The sequence below is a fragment of the Mauremys reevesii genome, linkage group 4, assembly GCF_016161935.1.
Source record: "Mauremys reevesii isolate NIE-2019 linkage group 4, ASM1616193v1, whole genome shotgun sequence".
NCBI lineage: Eukaryota > Metazoa > Chordata > Testudines > Geoemydidae > Mauremys > Mauremys reevesii.
In genome coordinates, this window is record NC_052626.1 from 82,180,979 (window position 1) to 82,207,238 (window position 26,260).

Below are 26,260 nucleotides of genomic sequence, written 5' to 3' on the forward strand. Positions count from 1 at the left end.
TAGAACATGGAAAAAAATCTTTCATTCTTTCATATCTGGGTAGACTGGGAGCAGTGATGTGGGTAAGGGGACTAGACTGGAGGTGTGTTGGCAAGCCAGTCAACAAAAAAGCAGCTGATTTAGCAGCTCAATGCACTAATGTTCAAGCAGTTCTGACAAGCCTCTGTAGCTGAGACTGCAGTATCAACTCCAGCTTTGCCTCAAGTAATGGGAGTCTAATGAATGAACCTACAACAGTAAGTTTTTGCACCTTAGCCTAGCTCGACAAAGCAGTTGTTTTCTCTATGATAACAAACAGCAGTTTGGGAAAGGGCTTCTAGTGAATTCGTGGCTCATGAACTGGGTTGACAGTATAGGTAATGCAAAGCCTCAGTTTACTTGCCCACTGAACAGTGTATGCTTCCCACTCAACCCTGCCAATGTAATCATCTCTGCTAGAGTGAGTCTGTACAGGCGAGAGAGGTATCCACACTTATTCAGTCACTGGTCTTTCTAGCGAGACTTAACAAAAGTGTCTGTTATGATGGTAATATTTGTGAGGTGAAAACCTGTCCACTGCAAGATGAACTGAGCAGGGCCACCCACGCCAAAGATCCGGCACTTTGGCGGCGGGTCCCGGGGCAGAAGGACCCCCCACCACGGGTCTTCGGGACATTTCGGTGGTGGGTCCCGGAGCGGAAGGACCCCCTGATGCTGAATTGCCACCGAAGACCCAGAGCGGAAGAAGCTCTGGGGCCCCGGGCCCTGCGAGAGTTTTCCAGGGCCCCCAGAGCGAGTAATGGACCTCGCTCCAGGGGCCCCGAAAAACTCTCGTGGGGGCCCCTGCAGGGCCCATGGCCTGGGGCAAATTGCCCCACTTGCCCCACCCCCCGCTCTGGGCGGCCCTGGAATTGAGACTACCAACCTGTTTTCCACAGTTCACTTAACATGCCTCAAAAGTATAGTGGTTTTCTTTCACTAATGACCTGAGTTAAGTTCATAAGTGTAACCTAGAAGTATGAAGATTCTTTTTTCCCTGAATAATCTCCTAATCCATCCAATTCCCCTGAACATCATGGAACTATATGAGGATTAAGTCTTATTTAGAAAGAAACATGAAAAATAACCCAAACGAATCTAAGTCTGTGGCTTCTGAGAAGCAAAATGTAGGCCCAAGAATTTTGTTTTTAAGCATACATCTGAATTTAATGTCAATTATATCTTTTAACTCTGAAGACGTACATTGTTATTCATATAATTGTTGGGCTGTCCCTACTTCTCAGCTGAGATGCACCTCAACCTTTTCAGTCTGATTTTCACGGTTGTTAAGAGCCACTTATGAATGTCTCTAATCAGCTGAAAAAGGGTAGTACAATTCCCTAAAGCACTGAAATAAACTAAAAATAAATATGAACTAAGGAGAAATATAAAAATAAGATCAAACAATAGGCTACTCTTTGGACATTATACTTTTCAAATAGAGCTGGGATTGTTGCAGTGGTGAGTCAGTCACGTAAGCATGTGTCTTCCCTTCCATGATTCTTTCTGCCCCTTATCTCAACATCCACCTAGCTTCTGTATAGAAGAGTACAAATTCTTCAGTGTCTCAGAAAATCCAAGTGCAGGTGTGCTATTTTCATGCTCCTAATAAGGCCGGGCTTTGGCATTTTCCATTAATCTTCCCATTTTATCTAATTTTCAAAAGTAGTCTTTGAAGTGTGGGATCTTTTGGTCATGGCAGCAAAAATGCAGGTAGCAAGCATAAATATAAAATATGTAAAACTGCTTTCTGAGCTGCTGCTTAGAACAACCAAGAAGGTATGAGGCAGAGAGGGTGACGACATGTCATCATGTCTCAGTGGGTCATAGCTGAGAGTGCCAGATTTAGGACAAATGGGCCAGACCCACCCCAAACTCCTGGTTATTCTTCCCTGTGATATACCAATCCTGTAACAAAAGTAAACTTCTGTCTCACCACGCTCGTTAACAAGAAGTTAGAAATGCAGTCTCCTTAGGTATCCCAGCCCTTGTTTCACCACCCAGACACTAGACTTACTGATGAGTAGTTATTTAAAACCAATTTCATCAAACAAAAGGTTCTTCTAATCCTAAGAGACCAACCACATAGCCAGGTCAATATATAGCTCAGATCTTACCCAATAATCAGACTGTGGCCAATTCTTTATATCTAAAGGTTTATTTATAAGAGAAAAGAAAGAGGAGAGAGTTAAAATGATTAAAGGAACCAAGTACATACAACCACTGCAGAGTTCTTGTATCAAGTTTGAAGTAGTGATGGCATAAACTGCTGGCTTGTAAAGTTTTTGGTAACTTCCAAAAGATTAGAATGTCCTCAGCCCAGGGCTGAAAGTGAGCCGGTATGGGCCGGTACAGCATACCGGTAAGAACCTGCACTGGCCCATACCCAGCCCACGGCAGCACTTTAATGTCCCTGCCCCTTTTGCCTCCCCCGTCAGCAGCCCTGCTGGTAGGGTCCGTACCGGTAGGGCTCCCAACAGGGGAGGCAAAAGGGGCAGGGAAGTTAAAGCGCTGCCGCGGCAGCGCTTTCAGGACAGTCCTTTGCTGCAGCAGTGCTTTAACATTGCTGCTCCCCCCGACCCCCATCAGTGGCCCTACCAGCAGGGCCATCGACGGGGGCAGAGGGAGAGCAGCAACGTTAAAGTGCTGCCGCGGCAAAGGACCCTGCAGCACTTTAACATCCCTGCCCCTTTTGCCCTCCCCCCCAGCTGCTGATGGTGAGGGGGGGGGAGCAAAGGGAGCAGCTGCCCCGGAGCCGGCGATTTTAAAGGGCCCGGAGCTCCAGACGCTGCTGCCGCCGCAGCAGTGGCATCCAGAGCCCCAGGCCCTTTAAATCACTACTGGAGCCCCAGGCGGCATGGGCCAGGTGGCCTGGAAGGGCTGGCAGGGGGATGCTGACCCCCAGTCCCATCCCTTCTGCCTGAGGCCCTGCCCCTTCCATTAAGTGTCTGGAGTTACTTTCATCCCTGCCTCAGCCCATTGGTTGGAATGCTCCTTTTAGTGGATGTCCATAGTCCAGGGATCAGAGAAGGAAAGAGGCAAAATGGATATACTTCCTGGGTTTTTTATACCTTTTCCCATGTGGAGGGATGCTCTCAGTCTTAGGGTATGTCTACACTACCAGAGTAGTTCGATTTAACTTAACTCGAATTTGTGGAATCGACCTTACAAAGTTGAACGTGTGTAGCCACACTAAGGACAGTAATTTGACTTTGTGAGTCCACACTAACGGGGCAAGCGTCGACATTGGAAGCAGTGCACTGTGGGCAGCTATCCCACAGTTCCCGCAGTCCTCGCTGCCCATTGGAATTCTGGGGCGAGCCCCCAATGCCTGCTGGGGGAAAAAAATATGTCGAGGGTGGTTTTGGGTAACTGTCGTCATTCAACCGTCACTCCCGCCCTCCCTCCCTGAAAGCACCGGCAGGAAATCTGTTCGCGCACTTTTCTGGTCAGTGACAGTGCGGACGCCACAGCACTGCGAGCATGGAGCCCGCTGCGATCATCGCTGCAGTTATGGCCGTTGTCAACTCCTCGCACCTTATCGTCCACCTCTTCCACAGTCAGATGCTGAGAAATCGGGCAAGGAGGCTCCGGCAGCGCGGTGAGGACATGAAGTGTCAGAATGGCACAGGCCTCTCAGAAAGCACGGGACCCCGCGCCGTGGACATCATGGTGGCAATGGGTCACGTTCATGGTGTGGAACGGCGATTCTGGGCCTGGGAAACAAGCACGGACTGGTGGGACCGCATAGTGCTGCAGGTCTGGGATGAATCACAATAGCTGCGAAACTTTCGCATGCGTAAGGGCACTTTCCTTGAACTCTGTGAGTTGCTGTCCCCTGCCCTGAAGCGCAAGGACACCCGGATGCGAGCAGCCCTGACTGTGCAGAAGCGAGTGGCCATAGCCCTCTGGAAACTTGCAATGCCAGATAGCTACCGGTCAGTAGCAAACCACTTTGGCGTGGGCAAATCTACTGTGAGGGTTGCTGTGATGCAAGTAGCCCATGCAATCGTTGAGCTACTGCTCTCAAAGGTAGTGACCCTGGGAAACATCCAGGTCATCATAGATGGCTTCGCCGCGATGGGATTCCCAAACTGCGGTGGGGCTATAGATGGAACTCACATCCCTATCCTGGGACCGGACCACCAGGCCAGCCAGTATATTAACCGAAAGGGCTACTTTTCAATGGTGCTGCAAGCACTGGTGGACCATAGGGGATGCTTTACCAACATCAACGTCGGGTGGCCGGGCAAGGTTCATGACACGCGTGTTTTCAGGAACTCTGGTCTGTTTAGATGCCTGCAGGAAGGTAGTTTCTTCCCGGAACACAAAATAACTGTTGGGGATGTGCAGATGCCTATAGTGATCCTCGGGGACCCAGCCTACCCGCTAATGCCCTGGCTCATGAAGCCCTATGACAGGCGCCCTGGACAGTGACAAGGAACTCTTCAACTACCGGCTGAGCAAGTGCAGAATGGTGGTGGAGTGTGCTTTCAGGCATCTCAAGGGAAGATGGAGGCGCTTACTGACTCGCTCGGATCTCAGCGAAACCAATATCCCCATTGTTATTGCAGCTTGCTGTGTGCTCCACAATCTCTGTGAGAGCAAGGGGGAGTCCTTTATGGCGGGATGGGAGGTTGAGGCAAATCGCCTGGCTGCTGATTACGCTCAGCCAGACAGCCGTGCGATTAGAAGAGCCCAGCGGGAAGTGCTGTGCATCCGGGAGGCTTTGAAAGCTAGGTTCCTCAGCGAGCAGCGTGACCTGTGACTGTTCTGTTTCTTTACAGAGAAGCTGAACCTGCCCCTGTTTCTTTACCCAGTTACTGTTGACTATCCTCTGCAGTTACATACCCTGTTCACCCCGTTTCCCCCCTTCCAACACACGTTTAAAAATAAAATACATGGAACATTGTTAATTAACAACGTTTTCTCTATTAATGACTTCGCGTTAAAGGGTTGAAACTGGGACACAGACTGTGCTGGGTAGGGTGTGTAGTGATGTAAAGACCACTTCTAAACTCGAGGAATGACAGGCTCCTGCTCCTAGAGCGGTCTGCAGTGCCGGGCTGGTTGTTTCAACGGAGCCTGCCATCCTTCCTTTTCGGGACTGTGTGTGCGGGGGCTATGTTACCTTGTGGCGGGGGAGGACGATTACAGATTCCCCTGCTGCGTGGCTCTGTGGTCCAGGACAAGGACCGCTGCATAAGATCTGTAACCGCCCTCCCCTGCCACAAAGTCACGTACCCCCCACCCACACAGAACATGAAAACCACCTCCCAGACCAACCAGGGTGCCTACTGACTGCACTGTGTGTGTGACCTGCTGCTGATCCTGCCCCCGTGTCTGTACCCTGGTAAAGGTGACTGTCCTATGCAATTACCAACCCCCTTTCCCCCCTCCCCCCTTCAAACACAGTCTTCTGTACAAGAACATGACGGAAACAGTAATTAACAGCAAAGTATTTTTAATAATCAACTAGACAGTTAGGGGATGAAACTGGGATTGGGGCTTGGGTGAGTCAGGAAGGGAAGGACTTCTCAAAATTTAGGGAATGAGAGCTTTTGGGTAATTGAGCACTCTGCAGGGGTGGAGTGACAGTTTTCACGGCCCCTGGCTGTGGGAATAGAATGTGAGATGCTGAGATTGTTTAGGCTTTTGGGATGAGCTGATTGTGCTGGGAACTGTGTGTGAAGGGCTGGCCTTGGGCTTGTTCTCATCGGCCAGCTAATTGTAAATAGGATGATAAGTCAGACAGGTGTGTAGGATGATAATTACCCTATGGGTTACAGCTGCGGCTGTGTGGGTTTAATTAATTAATTAGCAATTGTGATTGCTTACCATATTGTATATAAGAGCATGCTGGGAATGAATAAACGCATATGCATACACACACACGCTCTCTCTCTCTGTTTGGGATCACATTGAATGTTGGACTCTGTTCCTGCTTGTTTGCAATGCAACAAATGGTGGAGAATGCGGGCAATAGTATCGGTGGCCTGAAAAAAGGAGGCGCACCTGAGTCTCAGTGTCGAGCGGCTGGGAGCCGCAGGGCGTCCGAAAAAAGGAGGCGCACCTGAGTCTCAGTGTCGAGCGGCTGGGAGCCGCAGGGCGTCCGAAAAGAGGGGCGCACCTGAGTCTCAGTGTTGAGCGGCTGGGAGCCGCAGGACGTCCGAAAAAGAGGGGCGCACCTGAGCTCAGTGTTGAGCGGCACGCCGCAGGGCGTCTGAAAAGGGAGGCACACCCGAACTCAGAGGTGAGCAGCTACCATGGGAACCGCTGCATCAGCGGAAGAAAGGACGGTGATATGCATCGCAGAGCAGCAGGAGCTGTGACCCAGCCGCCTGCCTCCGTCCCGCCTCCCCTGTCTCCTTCCCGGCGCGGCGTAGATCTTGATCATCTTGGACTATAATCTCCATGGCGTGAAAATCTGAAGATAATCCGGAGTAAAAGATTGGTTTATTTAAAGTGACTATTGTATCACGCCGAGGGGAGCAGCGCGGCGGGTTCAGGAGTAGGAGCGGGCAGTGCGGGGCGGCGGTGGTGGAGTGCGCGGTTTGTTTATTTTTAAATGTGGTGGGCTTTTAAGAAATGTTTTATAAGGTGCCCGCGGCCCCAAGCAGGACCCGGCGCCTGCCCCTGATTACACGATGATTGAAATATTTGTAACAACTGAAGCTCAGGAATTGTTAGATCAGCTTAATGCTCTGTTGAAACAAGAGTTAAGATATCAATCAAAGGCTTTTGACCTGAGACTAATTGAAACTGCTCATGATAATGGCCTCCGAATGACTGCAAGGTTGCGAGATTTTGAAGTAAAAGATCTCCTCAGCTTAACTCAATTCTTTGGCAAAAATGAAGGTGCAGCCTAAACACTTGGGTTGTGTTGGACTAAGCTGCTTCTACTTGGCTGTGAAAGCAGTAGAAGAAGAAAGAAACATTCCCTTAGCCACTGACTTAATTACTGATTTATTTGTTTGAGATAATTTTGCTGTGCTTGTAAGAAATTTTGTGCTGGCTGCATAGCATTTAGTGTACCATGCAATTATTATTAAGAGTTATGTTTTGTGTTTTTGTTTTGTTTTTTGATGTCTTCTGGCCAGAATTGTTGTTGTGTTGTTAAAATTTTTATGTGGTTTTTTATGTATTTTCTCTAGGACCCCCCCTCCCTCAGTGTCAGTTTGATCGCCTGACATCTGAGGGATGCTTTGGTGTGCTATTGGGAAAGGGGGAATCCTGCAGAGTTTGCACCATTTATTTGTTGTGTTTTGTTTTTGTTTGGTGTTATTAGGGTTATATGTTAAGGATTGCATGGTTATATGGGTTGGCTTTATAAAGTTTTAATTTTGGCTTGTGATAGATTGTGGTGTTATGTTGTTATAAGTTGGAAATGTTTGGTGAATGTTTTTATCCTTTTTTCCTTTTCCCTCTTCTTTTGATTGTGAATAAAGGGGGGAGATGTGGGAATAGAATGTGAGATGCTGAGATTGTTTAGGCTTTTGGGATGAGCTGATTGTGCTGGGAACTGTGTGTGAAGGGCTGGCCTTGGGCTTGTTCTCATCGGCCAGCTAATTGTAAATAGGATGATAAGTCAGACAGGTGTGTAGGATGATAATTACCCTATGGGTTACAGCTGCGGCTGTGTGGGTTTAATTAATTAATTAGCAATTGTGATTGCTTACCATATTGTATATAAGAGCATGCTGGGAATGAATATATGCATATGCATACACACACACGCTCTCTCTCTGTTTGGGATCACATTGAATGTTGGACTCTGTTCCTGCTCGTTTGCGATGCAACACCTGGCGCCCCTCCTTCTTGTTACTTTGGGTGAGGGGGGTATGGGACTTTGTGGCAGGGGAGGGCGGTTGCAGATACACTGCAGGGGGGGCTCTGTCCTCCTGCCTGCGGTCCTGCAGAACATCCACAAGGCGCCGGAGTGTGTCCGTTTGCTCCCTCATTAGTCCAAGCAGCATTTGAGTCGCCTGCTGGTCCTCTTGACGCCACCTGTCCTCCTGTTCGCTGTGTGAGCGCTGGTGCTGAGAGAGGTTCTCCCTCCACTGGCTCTGCTGGGCCGCCTCGACTCGGGAGCAGCCCATAAGTTCAGCAAACATCTCGTCCCATGTCCTTTTCTTTCGCCACCTAATCTGCGCCAGCCTCTGTGAGGGGGATGCTGGGGCACAGTCGCAGCTGTGTGATGGGAAAAAGGGAGTGAATTCCTTACAAAGATACATTTTTGCGAACAATGAACATAGTCTAGTCTGTCTCTGTGAACAAGACCATGCACAGCACCTATCTCATGCACACTCAGGACAAGTTCGAATTTTCGGCCTTCGCATTCATTGCCTGGGGACTTGCACTGGAGAGCAGACACGCGGGGCAGGACAGCAGAATCCGTGGAGCAGGCAGGCATGGTAAGCCGTAGACTTTTGGCTGCTTAAAACTTAATGTATAGCAGTGCCCTCCTGCTGCAGGCAATCCGGAAAGCATGAACTCTGCCCCTGTTCCACCCCCTCGCGGCTGTCCCCGGGAAAGATTCCTGTATGCTGCCCCTCTGCAGCCTCCACCACGTGGCTGTAAACCGACGCTTATTGTTATGCAAAGGAAGAGTGAAGCATTCCCAATACTAACATTACCCTAATTACCCTAATTCAATGCAGGAGTTGCCGAGCGAGATCACCCTGAGGAGGATCACTGACAGCGATAGAGAGCGCATGCTGCGTGAAAGCCAGCACAAACCAGGGGCCTATGCTGCCATGCTCGTGGAGGCAATGCTCCCAGAGTACCTGATGATAGCCTGGTGCAGAAAAGTGTCCTACCACGGAGCACCCAATAAGGCAGCTCTCCCCAGGAACCTCATGCGTAGGCTTTTCGATTACCTCCAGGAGAGCTTTGTGGAGATCTCCCAAGAGGATTTCTGTTCTATCCCCATATATATTGACCTTCTTTTCACATAGTTCAGATTCCTGTTCCATTAAAAATAAATGTTTACATGTTTAAAGCACTTACCGACTGATCCTTCCCCTGATTCAGGGTCCGGGTTAATGGCCGGGGAGGGTTGGTAGGGGATCTCTGTGAGGCTGATGAAGAGATCCTGGCTGTCGGGGAAAGCAGTATTGTAAGCGCTGTCGCCTGCCTCGTCCTCCACAAACCCTTCCTCATCTTCCCCATCCGTGAACATCGCCGAGAAACTGCCCGTCGACACTATCCCATCCTCAGAGTCCACGGTCACTGGTGGGGCAGTGGTGGCAGACCCACCGAGAATGGCATGCAGTGCCTCGTAGAAGCGGCATGTCTGGGGCTGGGCTCCGGAACGTCCGTTTGCCGCTTTGATTTTTTGGTAGCCTTGTCTCAGGTCCTTGATTTTCACGCGGCACTGCGTTGCATCCCGGCTGTATCCTCTGAGTGCCATGGCTTTGGAGACCTTCTCGTAGGTCTTTGCATTCCGTTTTTTGGAGCACAGCTCCGAAAGCACAGACTCATCGCCCCACACAGCGATCAGATCCGAGACTTCCTGGTCAGTCCATGCTGGGGCCCTCTTTCTACTCTGAGATTGCATGGACCCCTCTCCCGGAGACCTCTGCATCGTTGCCGGTGCTGCTGAGCTCGCCCCGATGTCCAACCAGGAATTGAGATTCAAACTGGCCAGACAGGAAAAGGAATTCAGATTTTCCCGGGGCTTTTCCTGTATGGCTGATCAGAACATCTGAGCTCGGACTGCTGTCCAGAGCGTCAACACAGTGGTGCACTGTGGGATAGCTCCCGGAGCTACTAAGGTCGATTTCCGTCCACACGTAGGCTAACTCGACATAGCCATGTCAAATTTAGCGCTACTCCCCTCGTCGGGGAGGAGTACAGAAATCGAACTAAAGAGACCTCTATGTCGAACTAAATAGCTTCATTGTGTGGACGGGTGCAGGGTTAATTTGAATTAACGCTGCTAAATTCGACATAAACTCCTAGTGTAGACCAGGCCTTAATTTGTGGAAATTTACAGAAACAAGATGGAGTCCAGATCAAGTCACATGCCCTTGCATGTTTGAGTCATAGGAGCAGCCATTACTCATATTCTGGCTAAAACATCCACAGGAAGGCCCACTGGGCAAGGACAGGCTTCTTCTATGTTCTGTTTTGAAAGTTGTGTGTTCTTTAGTGGACCATCAACTTGAATAGTCCATTCACAATGTGCTGGCCAGACTGGATGAAAATTACCTTGTGTGTGTTACCTCAGGAGCAAACGCATTTGAAATACTGGTACACAGTCAGTATTCATAACTTTAGATACAAAGATGATACAGGCGTACAAACAGGATAATCATATTTAATTGTAACTTTTCCATTGCTACCTTACATGACATATTTCATATAAAATTTGTTACAATTATGTAACAGTGGTAGCAACAATGATAGATATGGTCATATTTTAATCATACAACATCACGCAAGTTTGTGTGTGTATAAAACTGCCTTCTGAACTGCTGCTTAGAAAAACCAAGAAGATATGAGGCAGAGAGGGTGATCACAGAGTGAGGTAGGCCTGTGAGGAGTTAAGGCTTCAATTTCTGGCCTGTTACAATATGCTTCAGGCTAAATCGGAGTTTAAGAGCACCATCACTGTTATGCACTGCGTGAACAATCTAGGAATAATATTTTACCATTATATAATGCTTTGAAGATATAAACATTTATTTAACTAAATCAATAAAGCAATAATCTCACTCTCAAACAGATTTTCCATATAATAATTTATTGTGTTGCTAATGTCTCCATTGGTCTAACTTGTGCTAATTTGTAAAACAAATAAATTACAGAAGAATATGTTCTAATTGTAGAATCATAGAACTGTAGGATTGAATGGGATCCTTTTCTGTAGTACTCCTACCTTGGTGTTCATTCCCCATTTGGTATTTGTGCAATTACTTATTCTTTCCTAAGTGAAGTACTTTGCATTTGTCCTTAGTGAATTTCATCCTATTTATTTCACACCATTTCTCCAGTTTGTGAAGACATTTTGAATTCTAATACTGTCCTGCAAAGTGCTTTCAATCCCTCCCATCTTGGTATCATCTGCAAACTTTTAAGTGTATTCTCTATCCCATTATCCAAATAATTTATGAAGATATTGAATAGAAATGGACCCAGAACAGATCCCTGCAGGACCCACTTGATATGCCCTTCCACCGTGACTGTGAACTATTGATAATTACTGAGTATGGTTTTCCAACCAGTTGTGCACCCACCTGATAGTGGGTTCACGTAGGCTATATTTCCCTAGTTTACAAATGACAAGGTCACATGAGACGGTATCAAAAGTCTTACTAAAGCTTTTTTGAAGACTCTACTTTGCCAATGAGAGAGCTTCTCCTGTCACCTCTCCTGTCGGGTGGTAGTCAGTCCACCTCCCTGAGAGGCAGAAGCTATGTTAGCAGGAGAAGCTCTCCCATCAACATAGCACTTTCTATGTGGGGGGTTGGGTTGTTATAACTACATCACGCAGGGGTATGGATTTTTCACACCCCTGAGCAACATAGTTATACCGATATATGTCTGGCCTATGTGAATAGTGTAACTCAAATCGACGTAGCTTAGATCCACTTCCCGCGGGGCCCACACTATGCTCTCCCATCGACTCCCCGTACTCTTCTCAATCCGGTGGAGTACTGGAGTTGACGGGAGAGCGATCTGTGGTCGATTTAGCGGGTCTTGACTAGATCTGCTAAATCGCCTGTCGATGCATTGATCACCACTCGTTGGTCCCCCAGTAAGTGTAGACAAGCCCTAATTCTTAACTTTTTCTTTGCCTATTTTACCCTCAGATTCTATCACATTTACACTGATGTGTGCACTATGTTACTCATCCAGTCACTGCTAACCTTTCTGGTGAAAACTGAAACAAAAAAGGCATTTAACACTTCAGCCATTGCTGTGTTTTCTGCTATTGTCTTTCCCTCTTCATTGAATAATGGGCATACTCTTTCCTTGGTTGTCTTCTTGCTTCTAGTGTATTTGTAAAATGTTTTCTTCTTACTGTTTATGTCCCCAGCAAGTTTAATCTCATTTGTACATTGGTTTTCTAACTTTGTCCCTACATGCTTGTGTTTGGGTTTTGTTTTGTTTGTTTGTTTGGGTTTTTGATAGCAAGAGGATGGGTGAGATATCTTTTATTGGACCAACTTCTGTTGGTGAGAGAGACAAGCTTTTGAGCTTATACAGATCTCTTCTTCAAGTCTAGGGAATGTACTCAGAGTGCCACAGCTAAATACAAGATGGAACAGATTGTTTAGCATAAATAGATAAAGCAAATTCCAAGGAACCATTCAAGGTGAAGTGGCAGTTAACATCTCTTTACTCATGGGGGTTGATGGTAAGGTTGGGTGGATGTTTTGTGGGTTATAGATTGTTGTAATAAGTTATAAATCCAGTGTCTCTACTCAGTCCATGATTTTTAGTGTCTAGCAAAGTTATGTATTTAAGCTCCCAGGCTCATTGATTGAAGGAGTGGCTCAAGTTTCCATTGAGGATGAGGACTAAGATGTTAGATATAGAGTAATTGCTTTGCAAAAAGCCTTCACCCACATGTGATAGGGTGTTTTTGTCTTTTATAATTTTTCCATGCAAGTTCATTTAAGAGCATAGTGCTTTTCTTGTATCACTCACGTAGTTGTTACTGGGGCATATAGTGCACTGGATGATGTGTGACACATGTTGTGATAGGCATGTCTTACTTTGCTAGACACTAAAAACCATAGGCTGAATAGAGACACTGGATTTATGGTTTATTACAACAATCTATAACCCACTAAACTTGTCCCCAACCTTTCTTTTTCATGACTGGAGGCATGTTAACTGGCCACTACACCTCCAATGGTCACTTAACATATGTGTTAACTACTTATGCTAAATAATCTGTACCGATTTGTAGTTGTCTGTGACATTCTGAGTACATTTCCCAGATCTGAAGAAGAGCATGGTATAAGCTCAGAATCTTTTCTCTCTCACCAACAGAAGTTGATCCGAGAAACATTTTTACCTCATCCACCTTGTCTGTCTAACACCCTGGGCCCAACATAGTTACAAATTCTTGTTTTTTTTATACTCATCCTTTGTAACTTAACCTAGTTTCCACTTTTTGTATGACCCTTTTTTGAGTTTCAGGTCTTTGTAGATCTCCAGGTTAAGCCATGTGGTGTCTTATAGACTTTAAGGTCAGAAGGGACCATTATGATCATCTAGTCTGACCTCCTGCACAATGCAGGCCACAGAATCTCACCCACCCACTCCTGTAACAAATCCCTAACCTATGTCTGAGTTATTGAAGTCCTCAAATTGTGGTTTGAAGACCTCAAGCTGCAGAGAATCCTCCAGCAAGTGACCCGTGCCCCATGCTTCAGAGGAAGGCGAAAAACCTCCAGGGCCTCTGCCAATCTGCCCTGGAGGAAAATTCCTTCCCGACCCCAAATATGGCGATCAGTTAAACCCTGAGCAGTGGGCAAGACTCACCAGCCAGCACCCAGGAAAGAATTCTCTGTAGTAATTCAGATCCCACCCCATCTAACATCCCATCACAGACCACGGGGCATACTTACCTGCTGATAATCAAAAATCAATTGCCAAATTAATTGCCAAAATTAGGCTATCCCATCATACCATCCCCTCCATAAACGTATCAAGCTTAGTCTTGAAGCCAGATATGTCTTTTTCCCCCACTATTCCCCTTGGAAGGCTGTTCCAGAACTTCACTCCTCTAATGGTTAGAAATATTTGTCTAATTTCAAGTCTAAACTTCCTAGTGTGCAGTTTATATCCATTTGTTCTTGTGTCCACATTGGTACTAAGCTTAAATAATTCCTCTCCCTCCCTAATATTTATCCCTCTGATACATACTTCCTATCTTTCTGTAACAAGTTACATCGTAAGCTATCAGCAAGGAGAAGCTTGTTAATTTCTCATTCATGATGGTGACACTCTATTGTGAATGGCAATATTTTTACATTAGGAAATGAGTGATTCCAACAGAATAAGGCCCTGAACCTGCAAAATCATGTGTACAGATGTAACTTTACACGCTCTGGGGTATGTAATGGAGCCATGACAATTTAGACCAGCTGAGGATTAGCCCCTGTGAGTAAAGTCATTAAAGTCAATGTGCATAACGTTAATCAAGTACAAATGTCTTTGCAGGATCGGGGCCTAACATAGCAAGGATAATATATCATTAAATTTACTTTGCATATTTATTATTAACATTATGTTTCAGTTCAGTTTCATTGTGTATAAAATTTCATACTGAACTAGTAAGCAAATGTACCATATTATATAAAAATAATCAAGTCTTATTAAATCTTTGCTCAGAGATTGGGGATAGAGAAGCAGGTTTTTATGTGCATATTAGGAAGATTTATTGCAGGCCTGCACAACTCGTAAAGCGGCAAGGGCCACATTCCTCCAAAGAAAACAGGTGAGGGCCGAAACCTCCCGGCCCCGCAGAAACACCCCACCCCAGGGCCGCCCAGCCCTGCGGAAACAAACCCTCCTTCCCCAGCGCCGCCCCACCAAAACAGCTGTGGGCCAAAAAGGAAGGTTGGGGGTGGGGAGGTGATACTTTATTTTAAATCAACCGGGGGCTCCCAGCTGAAGAGGTGGCTGGGAGCCCTCAGGGGCAAATTAAAGGGCCCGGTGCTCTGGCGGCTGGGGGAACCTGGCAGGGCCGGCTCTAGGTTTTTGCTGCCCCAAGCAAAAAAAAATTTGGCTGCCCCCCGTCCCAGCCCTGGGCTCCCCCCTGTACTCCTCTGCTGCCCCAGTCCTGGGCTCTCCCCCTACTCACAGTCGCCCCAGCGCTGGGCTTCCCCCTTTCCTCCCCACCAGTGCCCTCTCCCCACCCCGCTGCTGCCCCAGCCCTGGGCTCCCCCCCACCAAAGCCCCCCACCCCTCCTGCCGCCCCAGCCCTGGGTCACTGGTAACTCTCTCCCAGGGTGGGTCATTCAGCAGGAATTTTGGATGTGCACAAAACACAGACAGGATTGGTTCCCATATGGTTACAGAGCTGCAGTAAAGTGGAACAATTTTCAGCTTGTGTGATTGGAGGATATCTGGATGCATATTATAAGACCGTCCTACATAAATGAGGAAAAGTTGAGGTGCCTTTATTATTCTTTTGTTCCACTCTTTCTTTCTATGGGGAATTTGCCAATTCAATATCACTGTCTTCCTTTTAAACAAACAAAAAGGCAATGGCTGTTGAAAATAGCAATTCCAGTCCTAATAAGCATTTCTTGCTCAATTTTATCCTACTTTTTGTACAGCAAGTTACAGTGGATCAGTATATTTGATTTGGGAGAAATGAAGTAACAGCTGCCCAAACTGAGCTTGAGCACTCCTGAATTTTGAGGTGTTCAAATTGGGGGCTGTGGGCTCCGCGGGGGAGCATGGCAGCAACATGTCTGGAGCTGCATGGAGCCAGACATGCTGGTCTGAGTGGCACAGTAAGGGAGCTGGGGGCTGGAGATGGGGTCGGGGGTTCCGGGGGGCAGTCAAGGGACAAGGGAGCAGGGGGTTGGATGGGGCGGAGGTTCGGGGGGGCAGTCAGGGGACAGGCAGCAGTTGGATAGGCATGGGAGTCTCAGGGGTTCATCAGGGGACAGATGGGGGTGAGGTCCTGAGGGGAAGTTGGGGGGATCTCAGGAGGGGGCAGTTGGGGACAAGGAGAAGGGAGACTTAGATATGGGCTGGGGTCCCAAGGGGCAGTTAGGGGCAGGGGTCTCGGGAGGGGGCAATCGGGGGACAAGGAGCAGCGGCATTTAGATAGGGGATGGGGTCCTGAGAGAGGGGTATCAGGGGACAAGGACCAGCAGTATTAGATAGGGGGTGGTGGTCCTGGGGGGAAGTTAGGGCAGGGGTCCGTGGAGGGAGCAATCAGCGGCCGCGGGCCTGGATTCAAAGGGTGCTGGGCTGCCCTCCACTGCAGGCAGCGCAGAGCCCTTTGATTCCCCGCCGCGACTGAGATTTAAAGGGCTCTGTGCTCCCCGCGGCTGCGGGCAGCCCAGAGCCCTCTGACTCCTGGCGGTGGCTGGGATTTAAAGGGCTCTGTGCTCCCCACGGCTGCGGGCAGCCCAGAGCCCTCTGACTCCCGGCGGTGGCTGGGATTTAAAGGGCTCTGGGCTCCCCGCGTCTGCGGGCAGCCCAGAGCCCTTTGATTGCCTGCCGCTGCTGTGGGCAGCGCAGAGCCCTTTGATTCCCCGCTGCGGCTGGGATTTAAAGGGCTCTGAGTTCCCCGCGGCTGCGGGCAACCCAGAGCCCTTTGATTCCCCGCTGCGGCTGGGATTTAAAGGGCTCTGAGCTCCCCGCGGCTGCGGGCAACCCAGAGCCCTTTGATTCCCTGCCACGGCTGGGATTCAAAGGGCACTGGGCTGCCCACAGAGCGCCGTGTGCGGGGGATTCAGAATCCCCCCGCGGGCCGCACAGTGCGGCTCCGCGGGCCGCATGATGTGCAGGCCTGGTTTATTGTATTCAAACCTTGTTACTCAAAGATATTACTCCATATCACTTCAGTACTTAAAAATGCTATTTTTAGCCTGTATTTGGTTTTACTTATTTGACATACTCCATCATCTATGATAGCCAAATCTGAGGATTCTGCTCTTCTCGGATTTCAGAGTATTAGGAAAGGAGAAATAAACTCAACATTTATTTTGATATCAGTGTCTCAAATTTGTGTAGTCTAATAACTCCTTTTTTCACAAATATAGATCTTATACAAGACATTATAATTGGATCTTAACTGGTCTTTACATGAACCCTTTATTTAAAATTATAGTAGTATTTGGCCTTAGCTGCTGTTTTTATCCTGAAAAAGCCCCAGAATTTGTCCTTTTATGATTTGCTTAACCATATTTCACTTTCATATACATCCCTATTCAAATGGTATTTATATGAGAATAGAACTTCTATTAAAACCATTCTATTTATAAACCAGTGTTGACTAGATTATAAGTACTGGATGTCTTCTGTCTTGAAACTATGTAGCCTAAAACTTCTTAGGCAATTAGTTACTTCAGTGGACAATGTCAGTAGAATACATTACACTGGTCTACAATTTTTTAGAAGTCGTCTGCTTCAGAGATAAAATGTGCTATTTATTATGTATTTTGATGTGCTGAATTCAAATATGACAATTAAAACAACTGATTGGCTACTATTTCTAAGTTATTTAAGTTTTTATATTTTATGTCTATGTATATTGTGTAGATAGTAGAGTTTTAATCATAAATTGTAAACCTAGGTCTTTTCATGTGTTTATGGTTGCTTTACATGATAATATTTCACCTGTCCTGTTTATGTAACACTTTAAAAATCAGCAAAAGGGTTATCTAACTAAAATTTATTATGAAACAAAAGGCAAAAAACTATTATGTACATAGTTTAGTCCTATTCAGTGTCTACTCGGCGCTTCTTGGCTTGTCTCTTGTATTCATTAAATGGAGCATCTGTTGTCACTGTCCAGCAATAGTCTGCAAGCATTGATGGGCTCCATTTGCCCTGATAGCGTTTCTCCATTGTTGCAATGTCCTGGTGAAATCGCTCGCCGTGCTCGTGGCTCACTGCTCCGCAGTTGGGTGGAAAAAAATCTAGATGAGAGTGCAAAAAATGTATCTTTAGTGACATGTTGCAACCAAGGCTTTTGTATGCCTTGAGGAGGTTTTCCACCAACAACCTGTAGTTGTCTGCCTTGTTGTTTCCGAGAAAATTTATTGCCACTAACTGGAAGGCTTTCCATGCCGTCTTTTCCTTGCCACGCAGTGCATGGTCAAATGCATCATCTCGAAGAAGTTCACGAATCTGAAGACCAACAAAGACACCTTCCTTTATCTTAGCTTCACTTAACCTTGGAAATTTTCCACGGAGGTACTTGAAAGCTGTTTGTGTTTTGTCAATGGCCTTGACAAAGTTCTTCATCAGACCCAGCTTGATGTGTAAGGGTGGTAACAAAATCTTCCTTGATTCAACAAGTGGTGGATGCTGAACACTTTTCCTCCCAGGCTCCAATGACTGTCGTAGTGGCCAATCTTTCTTTATGTAGTGGGAATCTCTTGCACGACTATCCCATTCGCGGAGAAAACAGCAGTACTTTGTGTATCCAGTCTGCAGACCAAGCAAGAGAGCAACAACCTTCAAATTGCCACAAAGCTGCCACTAATGTTGGTCATAGTTTATGCACCTCAAAAGTTGTTTCATGTTGTCATAGGTTTCCTTCATATGGACTGCATGACCAACTGGAATTGATGGCAAAACATTGCCATTATGCAGTAAAACAGCTTTAAGACTCGTCTTCGATGAATCAATGAACAGTCTCCACTCATCTGGATCGTGAACGATGTTGAGGGCTGCCATCACACCATCGATGTTGTTGCAGGCTACAAGATCACCTTCCATGAAGAAGAATGGGACAAGATCCTTTTGACGGTCACGGAACATGGAAACCCTAACATCACCTGCCAGGAGATTCCATTGCTGTAGTCTGGAGCCCAACAGCTCTGCCTTACTCTTGGGTAGTTCCAAATCCCTGACAAGGTCACTCAGTTCACCTTGTGTTATGAGGTGTGGTTCAGAGGAGGAGGATGGGAGAAAATGTGGGTCCTGTGACATTGATGGTTCAGGACCAGAAGTTTCATCCTCTTCCTCTTCCTCATCTGACTCAAGTGAGAATGATTCTGGTGCATCAGGAACTAGCAGTCCTTCTCCGTGGGGTACTGGGCGTATAGCTGATGGAATGTTTGGATAATGCACAGTCCACTTTTTCTTCTTTGACACATCTTTCCCAACTGGAGGCACCATGCAGAAGTAACAATTGCTGGTATGATCTGTTGGCTCTCTCCAAATCATTGGCACTGCAAAAGGCATAGATTTCCTTTTCCTGTTCAACTTCTGGCGAAGATTTGTTGCACAAGTGTTGCAGCATGTGTGTGGGGCCCACCTCTTGTCCTGATCTCCAATTTTGCAGCCAAAATAAAGGTGATAGGCTTTCTTAACCATAGTGGTTATACTGCGCTTTTGTGATGCAAAAGTCACTTCACCACAAACATAGCAGAAGTTATCTGCACTGTTCACACAAGTACGAGGCATCTCTGCTCACTTTGGCTAAACAGAAATGTGTCCCTTTGCAAAATCAAACACTGACAAATAAGAGAGCATGACACTGTATGATTTCTAGAGCTGATATAGGGCAATTTGTTCAGCAGAGTGATGTAAGCTTCGTTATGATTGCATCATCCATGACTTCTAGGAATAACATGATGCAATTCATATCATGTATGACGCAATACCAGCTTCAGATTGCATCATTCATTGTTTTGCCTAAAAAGCAAGTACTGTCCAAACCCAGTCATAGATTTATTCATAGATCCAGTCAAAGATGTATTTTAGTCATTTCTGGTTTAAATTGAGATCCCTTCCCTTTATAACTCGCTTATCCTCCCCTATTCCCAAGTCAAGGGTCGTATATACTGACCCAATAGCATTTCTTTGAAAACTAGAGTCAATCAACAATTTTAAGCATCATTTTCGTTCTCAGTGACCTAGAATTAGTAAAGTTTGACTAGATTTATTTCAGAAGCATTTTGGCTGCAGAGCAGTGTTATTAGAGTACAGCAGGACAAATCCCACAGTGATGGTTATTTGACATGTTCATAATTCCGTGCCTCATTCTCTTGAGTTTTTCTAATTCTAGGCAAAACATTTGTTTCTTTATCTTCTTTCAGCCATCTGAGTCATCCAAAATAAAAGGCTTGATAACAGTGGAGGCTGCATTTAAAAGAAAACACTTTCAAAATACTGACTAATTCTGTGAGACAATATCTTTGTGAATTTAAAGAAGGTGATAGGGCATCTGCTCACAGAAGGAGCAGAATTATAAGACTGATATATGTAAAAGAATTATAAGACTGATATAAGAAAATGGGCCTGGATAGCAGTGACTGGACATTCCCACTCTGCTGGTTTTTTGACTACAGTCTCAAATCTTAAAATGATTTGAGAATCTGTCCTTGGCCTTTGCCTATAACCAAAGGCAGTAGAAAATACATTTGCTCTTCCTTCTGGGTAAGTGATTTATCAATGGCAGGAGAATTAGTTCAGAATATTTTAGTTGCCAACAACTGATCATAGCGTATCCCACATACCTCCTGGGTGTGGTGTTGTGTCCCATCTAATGGCACCGAGACCACTTAAAGAGAGAAATAAAATGAGTCTGCTTTACAGCCTTTGCTAACAGCCAGTTGGCTTTTAGCTCATGCAGTAGAGGCTCATGCACTAAGCTCCGGAGATCCCCGGGTTGATCCTGCCTTCTGACAACCAGGGTCTGTCTGTGTTACAATAACAATATCATGAAAATAAGCAAATTTATGTTGGGTCATAAAAAAAACTTAGATTATGTTTTGTATTTGTTTACACACCAATTAAGGCTCTCATTCTGAACTGAAAATCATATAGGTAGATCTCTGCCCTCTGAGCTCCATTGACTTCATTATAGGACTGAGGCCTAAATTTACCTCTGAAGTTTAGTTTTCTAGAAGAATTATTAAAATGGTATGCTTGAGTATATTCTTAAAATGGTATGCTTGAGTATATTCTTAAATAGTCAAAAAGAATATCAAATCAAAATTGATAGTCTGAAGCCATGGACAAGTTCTTATTTGTTTTTCAGTAAAAGCTAGAGCTTAGTGAATATTTCCAAAACAGTATTCATGAACATTTGTTTGAATTTCAATTAGCTGTTGAGTTTGACCATGTTATTCATAACCATTCACATAAACAGAATTTTGTTTGCACAGAAGTTTGGGGAATTGGCTGTGTTTATGGGTCTGATCCATATTACATATTTGAACAACTCCCATTGACTTTCCTGGGCTTTGAATCAGGAAATATAGGATTAGCCTTATTGGTATGTGTGAACAAGGGAATTTGTACATGAACATGACTATTTGCCATTCATTTTTCTCTTATTTAAAAAGTTTCAATAATCCAGAAGCATAATCCTGTCAGAGAATGGAATCATATACGGCAAATATTCAAAGGGCATAATTTGCCAACACATAAACTATGCAGGAGTTACCAAATATGGTTGTAGAAATCACTATGATTTTGTGAACAATTTACCAACAGAAAACAGATTTAAAGTTGTCTGGTCATTTATTTGCAACAAGAATTTGATCAGTTACAGGAAAGATAACTGAATTGATTCAACCTCAGCTCATGCTTGTAGCTCCTGTTAATCAAATGTTATGCAGAACAAGGGAACCATACCTAATCCAAAGAGAGGAGGAGATTTAAGAGATTTTCAGTGTTTTAGGTTAGAAATTATTAATATAACTCCTAGCAATAATAAAAGGAGTTGTGGTAATTCCCTATACAACACAGCAACAGTTTATCAAACATAATATAGTGTATTCTTCCCTCCGTATTTTATTTACATTATTTCTTGTAAAAAAATGAGTGAAGTAGTAATTTAAAAAACAAACAGCTCTAGAGTTTGTGAAGTGAAGATTAACAGAAAACCCCCAAAGGTAGAACTTTATTATATTTTGTGTGCCAACTAGTTGAATGTTGAATTATACAGTCATATAACTGCTTATTTTTATGATATGTAATGTAGTATATAAATGTACTGTTATGCTATTGAACACATTTGTGTGTCTGATAATGTAGTACAGAGAACCTGAACATGGTACTTTGTAGCCTTGGTTTTGACATTCATTCTCCCCATTACTAAGGATTCATTTAAGAAGAAGAATAGCTGTTTTAATATATATTGCAAATGTTACATACTAGATAGAATAAATACATTATCTGCAGACTATTTGGATAGCAAACTTGTTCCCTGAGTTCAAACACAGCACTACTATGAAATAGCTATGAACTGAAAAAGGGGTTTGAGCGGTGGATAAATAGACACATTCAGAAGCTGATTTAGAATGTAATCTTACTGAGCATGAAAATATATTTTTCAATTTCTGGTCTTGCTGTTTGAGTTGACTGTGACTATAATGTGTCATCATAATGAATGCCAATGATTCACATGCCACTGTGAATGATGGAAATCAAGTTATAGAGAAACCATGCTAGATATTTAACGAAGGGGGTAAGGAGCTGCAACTTATGTGAGCATTACACATTTAACAAATACATGAATAGGATGACTGTCTTTTTTAAGCCCTTGGTGGGCCCTCACATATCCATATTCTGATTTAGCAGGCTCCCAAATCCCAGCTGGACTCCTGAATTATTTTTACAGAAGTACTTCAGTTAGTACCTATATATCTCCTTCCCCGTAAAGAGGAATTGGGCCTTCAGCAAGGCAAGTCCCTGAACCATGTTGCAGCTGATATTTCTATCTGCATATATTTGTTTAAGGAGATTCCTAGCTCAGCTCCCAAGTCTTTGTCTAAGTTTGGCAGAAAATAGATATCAAACATATTTTTGTGATGTATGTCTGCTAGGCCGGCTCTTCAGTAATGATAATATTTTGTATTTTTATCTTGTATTTAACTTCCATCTCAATTTTGTCAGGGGGCTTTGCAAAAGTTATTGTTACAACTGGAGAAACTGAGGCATGGTGCTGAGCATGTAGCAGCCAGGCTCAAAGTCACACACTGATGAAGTAGTAGACGCAAAAATAACACTCAGATTTTCGAACTCCCTATGCTTTAATAATATGCGTCCTCTCTGAAGCCCTAATTCAGCAAAGCACTGAAACACATGTCTAAACCCTAATGATGTCAAGTCAATGTGACTTAGCACATGCTTAAGTGTTGTTCTGAACTGGGGCCTGAAGAGGAAAAGATACAAGAAGAAAATCTAAATTAACAGTTCATAATTAAAAAAAAAACACCACCTGTTGCTCTAAAATATAAAACTCATCCCACAAAGACAGGAAACATAAGAATATTGCAACCTGGTGAGCAGCTGGCACAAAATGTGTAGATGCCAATTGCTATATCCTCCTTATGAGAGCTTAAATCTCAGTCAGCTATTGGCAACGGCATAACTTGTTTAAATAATTTTATTTTATTTCTTAGATTGTAAGATTCCAATGCTTCAAACATTCGACTCATGGTCATGAACTTATGGGCATGAGTATTTGCCAGATCAGGGCCAAGTCCTCAGCTACTTAATTGTTAATGAAAAAATCATAAAGCAGACATAAGGCTTGGAATCTTAACTGTATCACTGTAAAGGTCTTGCCAACCCTTATAATGCTTTCCTCCTTTCTCTGTTGTTACTTGGTTTGGCTTCACTGTTAAATACTCCTGTTGTGATATAACTTTGTATATGACCTGGTGTTTATGTATTAAAGTATTAAAACAAAAAAAGGAAAGGTACATGAAACATCAGCTTCTGTTTTCAATCTGAAAAGATTTCCCTCCTGGGCTAATCAGTTAGAGCCCAACCAAGAACTTTTCCCCACCTGGCATCTCAATGCCATCAGGACATCTAGCACTTGATAATCATGTATTAACCCTATAAATACATTCTTACTCTTAGGTGTAAAACCCTATACATGAAATGCATGCTTGTTCAGAGGGCCAGCACAAAGCCTACACATAAATCCCATTTAAGCCCTCTAAATAAGGTAAGGGATTGTGCTGGCCCTCTGCACAGGGGTGATACTCTTGGAGACCTTTGTATAGAAGAAACAATACTTTTCATTTCTATATATGTATCACCTGCACAAGGCACTTTACAACAGAGAAGATTCAAAGAAAACCACAATCCATACTCTGAAGAGTTTGTAGCCTAAGGCATGAATGACTCCTTTCTAGTGAATAAAATGGCCATAAGATACAGAGTTGCTAGGATTTATTTTTCATAAGAACAAGGTAGATTTAGGGAACGATTTCATATGTGATTGTGAAGACAGGGCTTGCAGTAAAGTGGCTGCTCCAAAAAGAAGGTGCAGATTGTGAATAAGCATAAAGATGGAAGCTGTAAGGAGAGAAGTTTGGATAGAGAAAATAAGAATAGAGATGGCAGCATTTGAAAATTTCCTACTGATTGAAGCATGTAAACAATGTGTTCTCAGATGCAGGAGGTCAGCTCTAGTTAATTGTTGATGTGATAGAGGCTCAAATCCACAAAGAGACTTAGTCATTTTAACACCCAACTTTTAGGTGCCTAGAAAATCACTGGCACAACAATAGGATCCAAAAATGCTGAGTTAGGTTCTAGGCTCCCTGTAAAATGCATGGGGACAGATGGGTGCCTAAGAGTGGGATCCACAAAAGCCAGTATGCTATTGGAGGAGCTGCTTAAACTAACCAATGGGAGATGCCAATGAGAGGAGTATGTCCTAACTCCCCTCCCCCATCTCGGCTTGTGACCCACAGGTTGGAATCCCTTTCCTTGAGTCAGATGGCCTAGGTGCCTAAGCCATTGCAAGAAATGCCAGAGGAAGTGATAGTGCCTACCTTATAAATTTTACCCCAATGGTTAGGGTGCTCCCCCACATACAGGCTCAATTCTCTAACTACTTGGCTAAAAGTTATGAATGAGGTGGCAGTACTACCACCTCGTTTGCAGATCATGCTGGTGCTTTAGGCCTTGAGTGAAGTGTTCTACATATGCCTGTAATGTATTACAGGAGGAGCCTAGGGAACTTTTACAGCAAAAATTTAGGCACCTTCAGAATTTAACCACCTACAGGGCTAGAATGCAGCAGCTGAGTGGGGGTTTTGTGGGTCTCAGTGGTGCCTAAAACTGGGACACAGATGTCTAAATCTAGAGTTTAGGCACGTAGGTTCTTTTGTGGATCGGGGCCAGGATATTCCACAGTTGGGAGAAAAGCTAGCAGGAGAATGCAATGTGTAGAAAGAAAGCCTGTTAAGGCAAGGAACTTATGGTTGATAGGAGAGGGATTTAGCTGGCTATTGGAGGTCTTGGGGCTTATCAATTTAATGACATGATTTCCTAGCAACATAGTTAGTGGCATATAAGCCCATAATGAAAGTTAGTAAATACCTTTATGGATCTGATCCATAGCTATGAAATAAAAATTAACTATAAAAAGCAAAATGAACTAATGTCAAGTAACTATAGGCCAGTTCTAGTCATTAATCACTCTGTTGCCATTGATTAATCTATTCTAATGCTTTTCAGCTTTTTCCAAGCTCTTCCACCGAACCTCACTCTTCTCTGGTCAATACTAAAACTAAATTGATTGAAAACTATCTTCTCAGTTTTAAAATGGCACCTAGTGCTTAATAAGACCCAAGCTTTAAATTATTCACCTGTTTTCAATTAGCGATGAAACAGCTCACCATTATTAGTAGAGAAGCTAGTATGCAAAGTAACATCCTTGTCTCTGTTTCCTTATTTTGAACACCTGTTTTCCACAAAATGTGAAACAAGTATGCTGAAGAGATATTACTCTCATTCCTGACCCACCACGTTAAAGGTTAAGCAGTTATATCAATTTAGAAAACTAGTCATGCCTGGGAGTAAGTAGCTAGGAGCCTTTGCATAGGGCATGATATTTGAAAGAAGATTTGAGTAAGAGAAGAACTGCTTTCTGCTAGTAAGAAAGATGGACCAAATAGGTAAACTGGTTTTTTTTATTTCTCTCATTTTTGCTTCATTTACAGAGAGTAAGTTAATGAGTTTAGCTTATATTTTAAACAGCAATGGGGGAAATGTTCTTTTGATGGTTTAATTTTTTTTTCCTTATGATAAAAAGAATGATTTTTTTTTTCTGGAAGTGAATGACTGAGGCTTAAGGAATATATCACAAACCTGGAGCTGGGTCACCTTTTTCCATCCAGCTGATGGAATAAAACTTAAATCTCCTTTTCTGTGTTTTCTCTCTGATTGTTTGGGGGTGGGGGATTGAACCTTGCAGACTGAGCCATCCAGCCCACCCTTATACCATGAAGTTCTGTTGGAGTATGGAGATATTTTAGCAGAGGCTCTATACCTCTTCACGAACCCTAGAATACAGGTTCACCCCAGGATGTATCTATTTTTCTAAGTAATCTGTGAGAGTCTCTTTAAAGGAGTGGAGCGGTACTACTGGGGTTCCTAATGCAGATCAGTCCAGTATGTAACCTCTCCTTGTGTGTATGCATTCCCAGAAGACTGTCTGGGGGGTGGAGGTTACTGGTGCCCATATGCTCACCTGAAAGAAGACTGAAACTTCAGAAAGTTCTTATTTAGACCTTTTTGCTGTTTTCATTTATATTTCAGTAGTGCTGTACAG

The 26,260-nt window shown here is 44.4% G+C and overlaps 1 protein-coding gene across 7 annotated transcripts in view; it reads left to right on the forward strand.

Annotated features, from left to right (window-relative positions):
* Positions 1-26,260, forward strand: part of SHANK2 (SH3 and multiple ankyrin repeat domains 2) — a 675,150-nt gene that overhangs the window by 336,551 nt on the left and 312,339 nt on the right. The window contains exon 1 of one of the 7 annotated variants that reach the window (XM_039536954.1): positions 25,378-25,604. The exons of the other annotated variants lie outside the window; for them this stretch is intronic. Coding sequence (XP_039392888.1) covers positions 25,592-25,604 — 13 coding nt within the window. The 5' untranslated portion in view covers positions 25,378-25,591. Of the gene's footprint in view, positions 1-25,377; positions 25,605-26,260 lie in introns of those variants that run through there. 7 annotated transcript variants of the gene reach the window in all.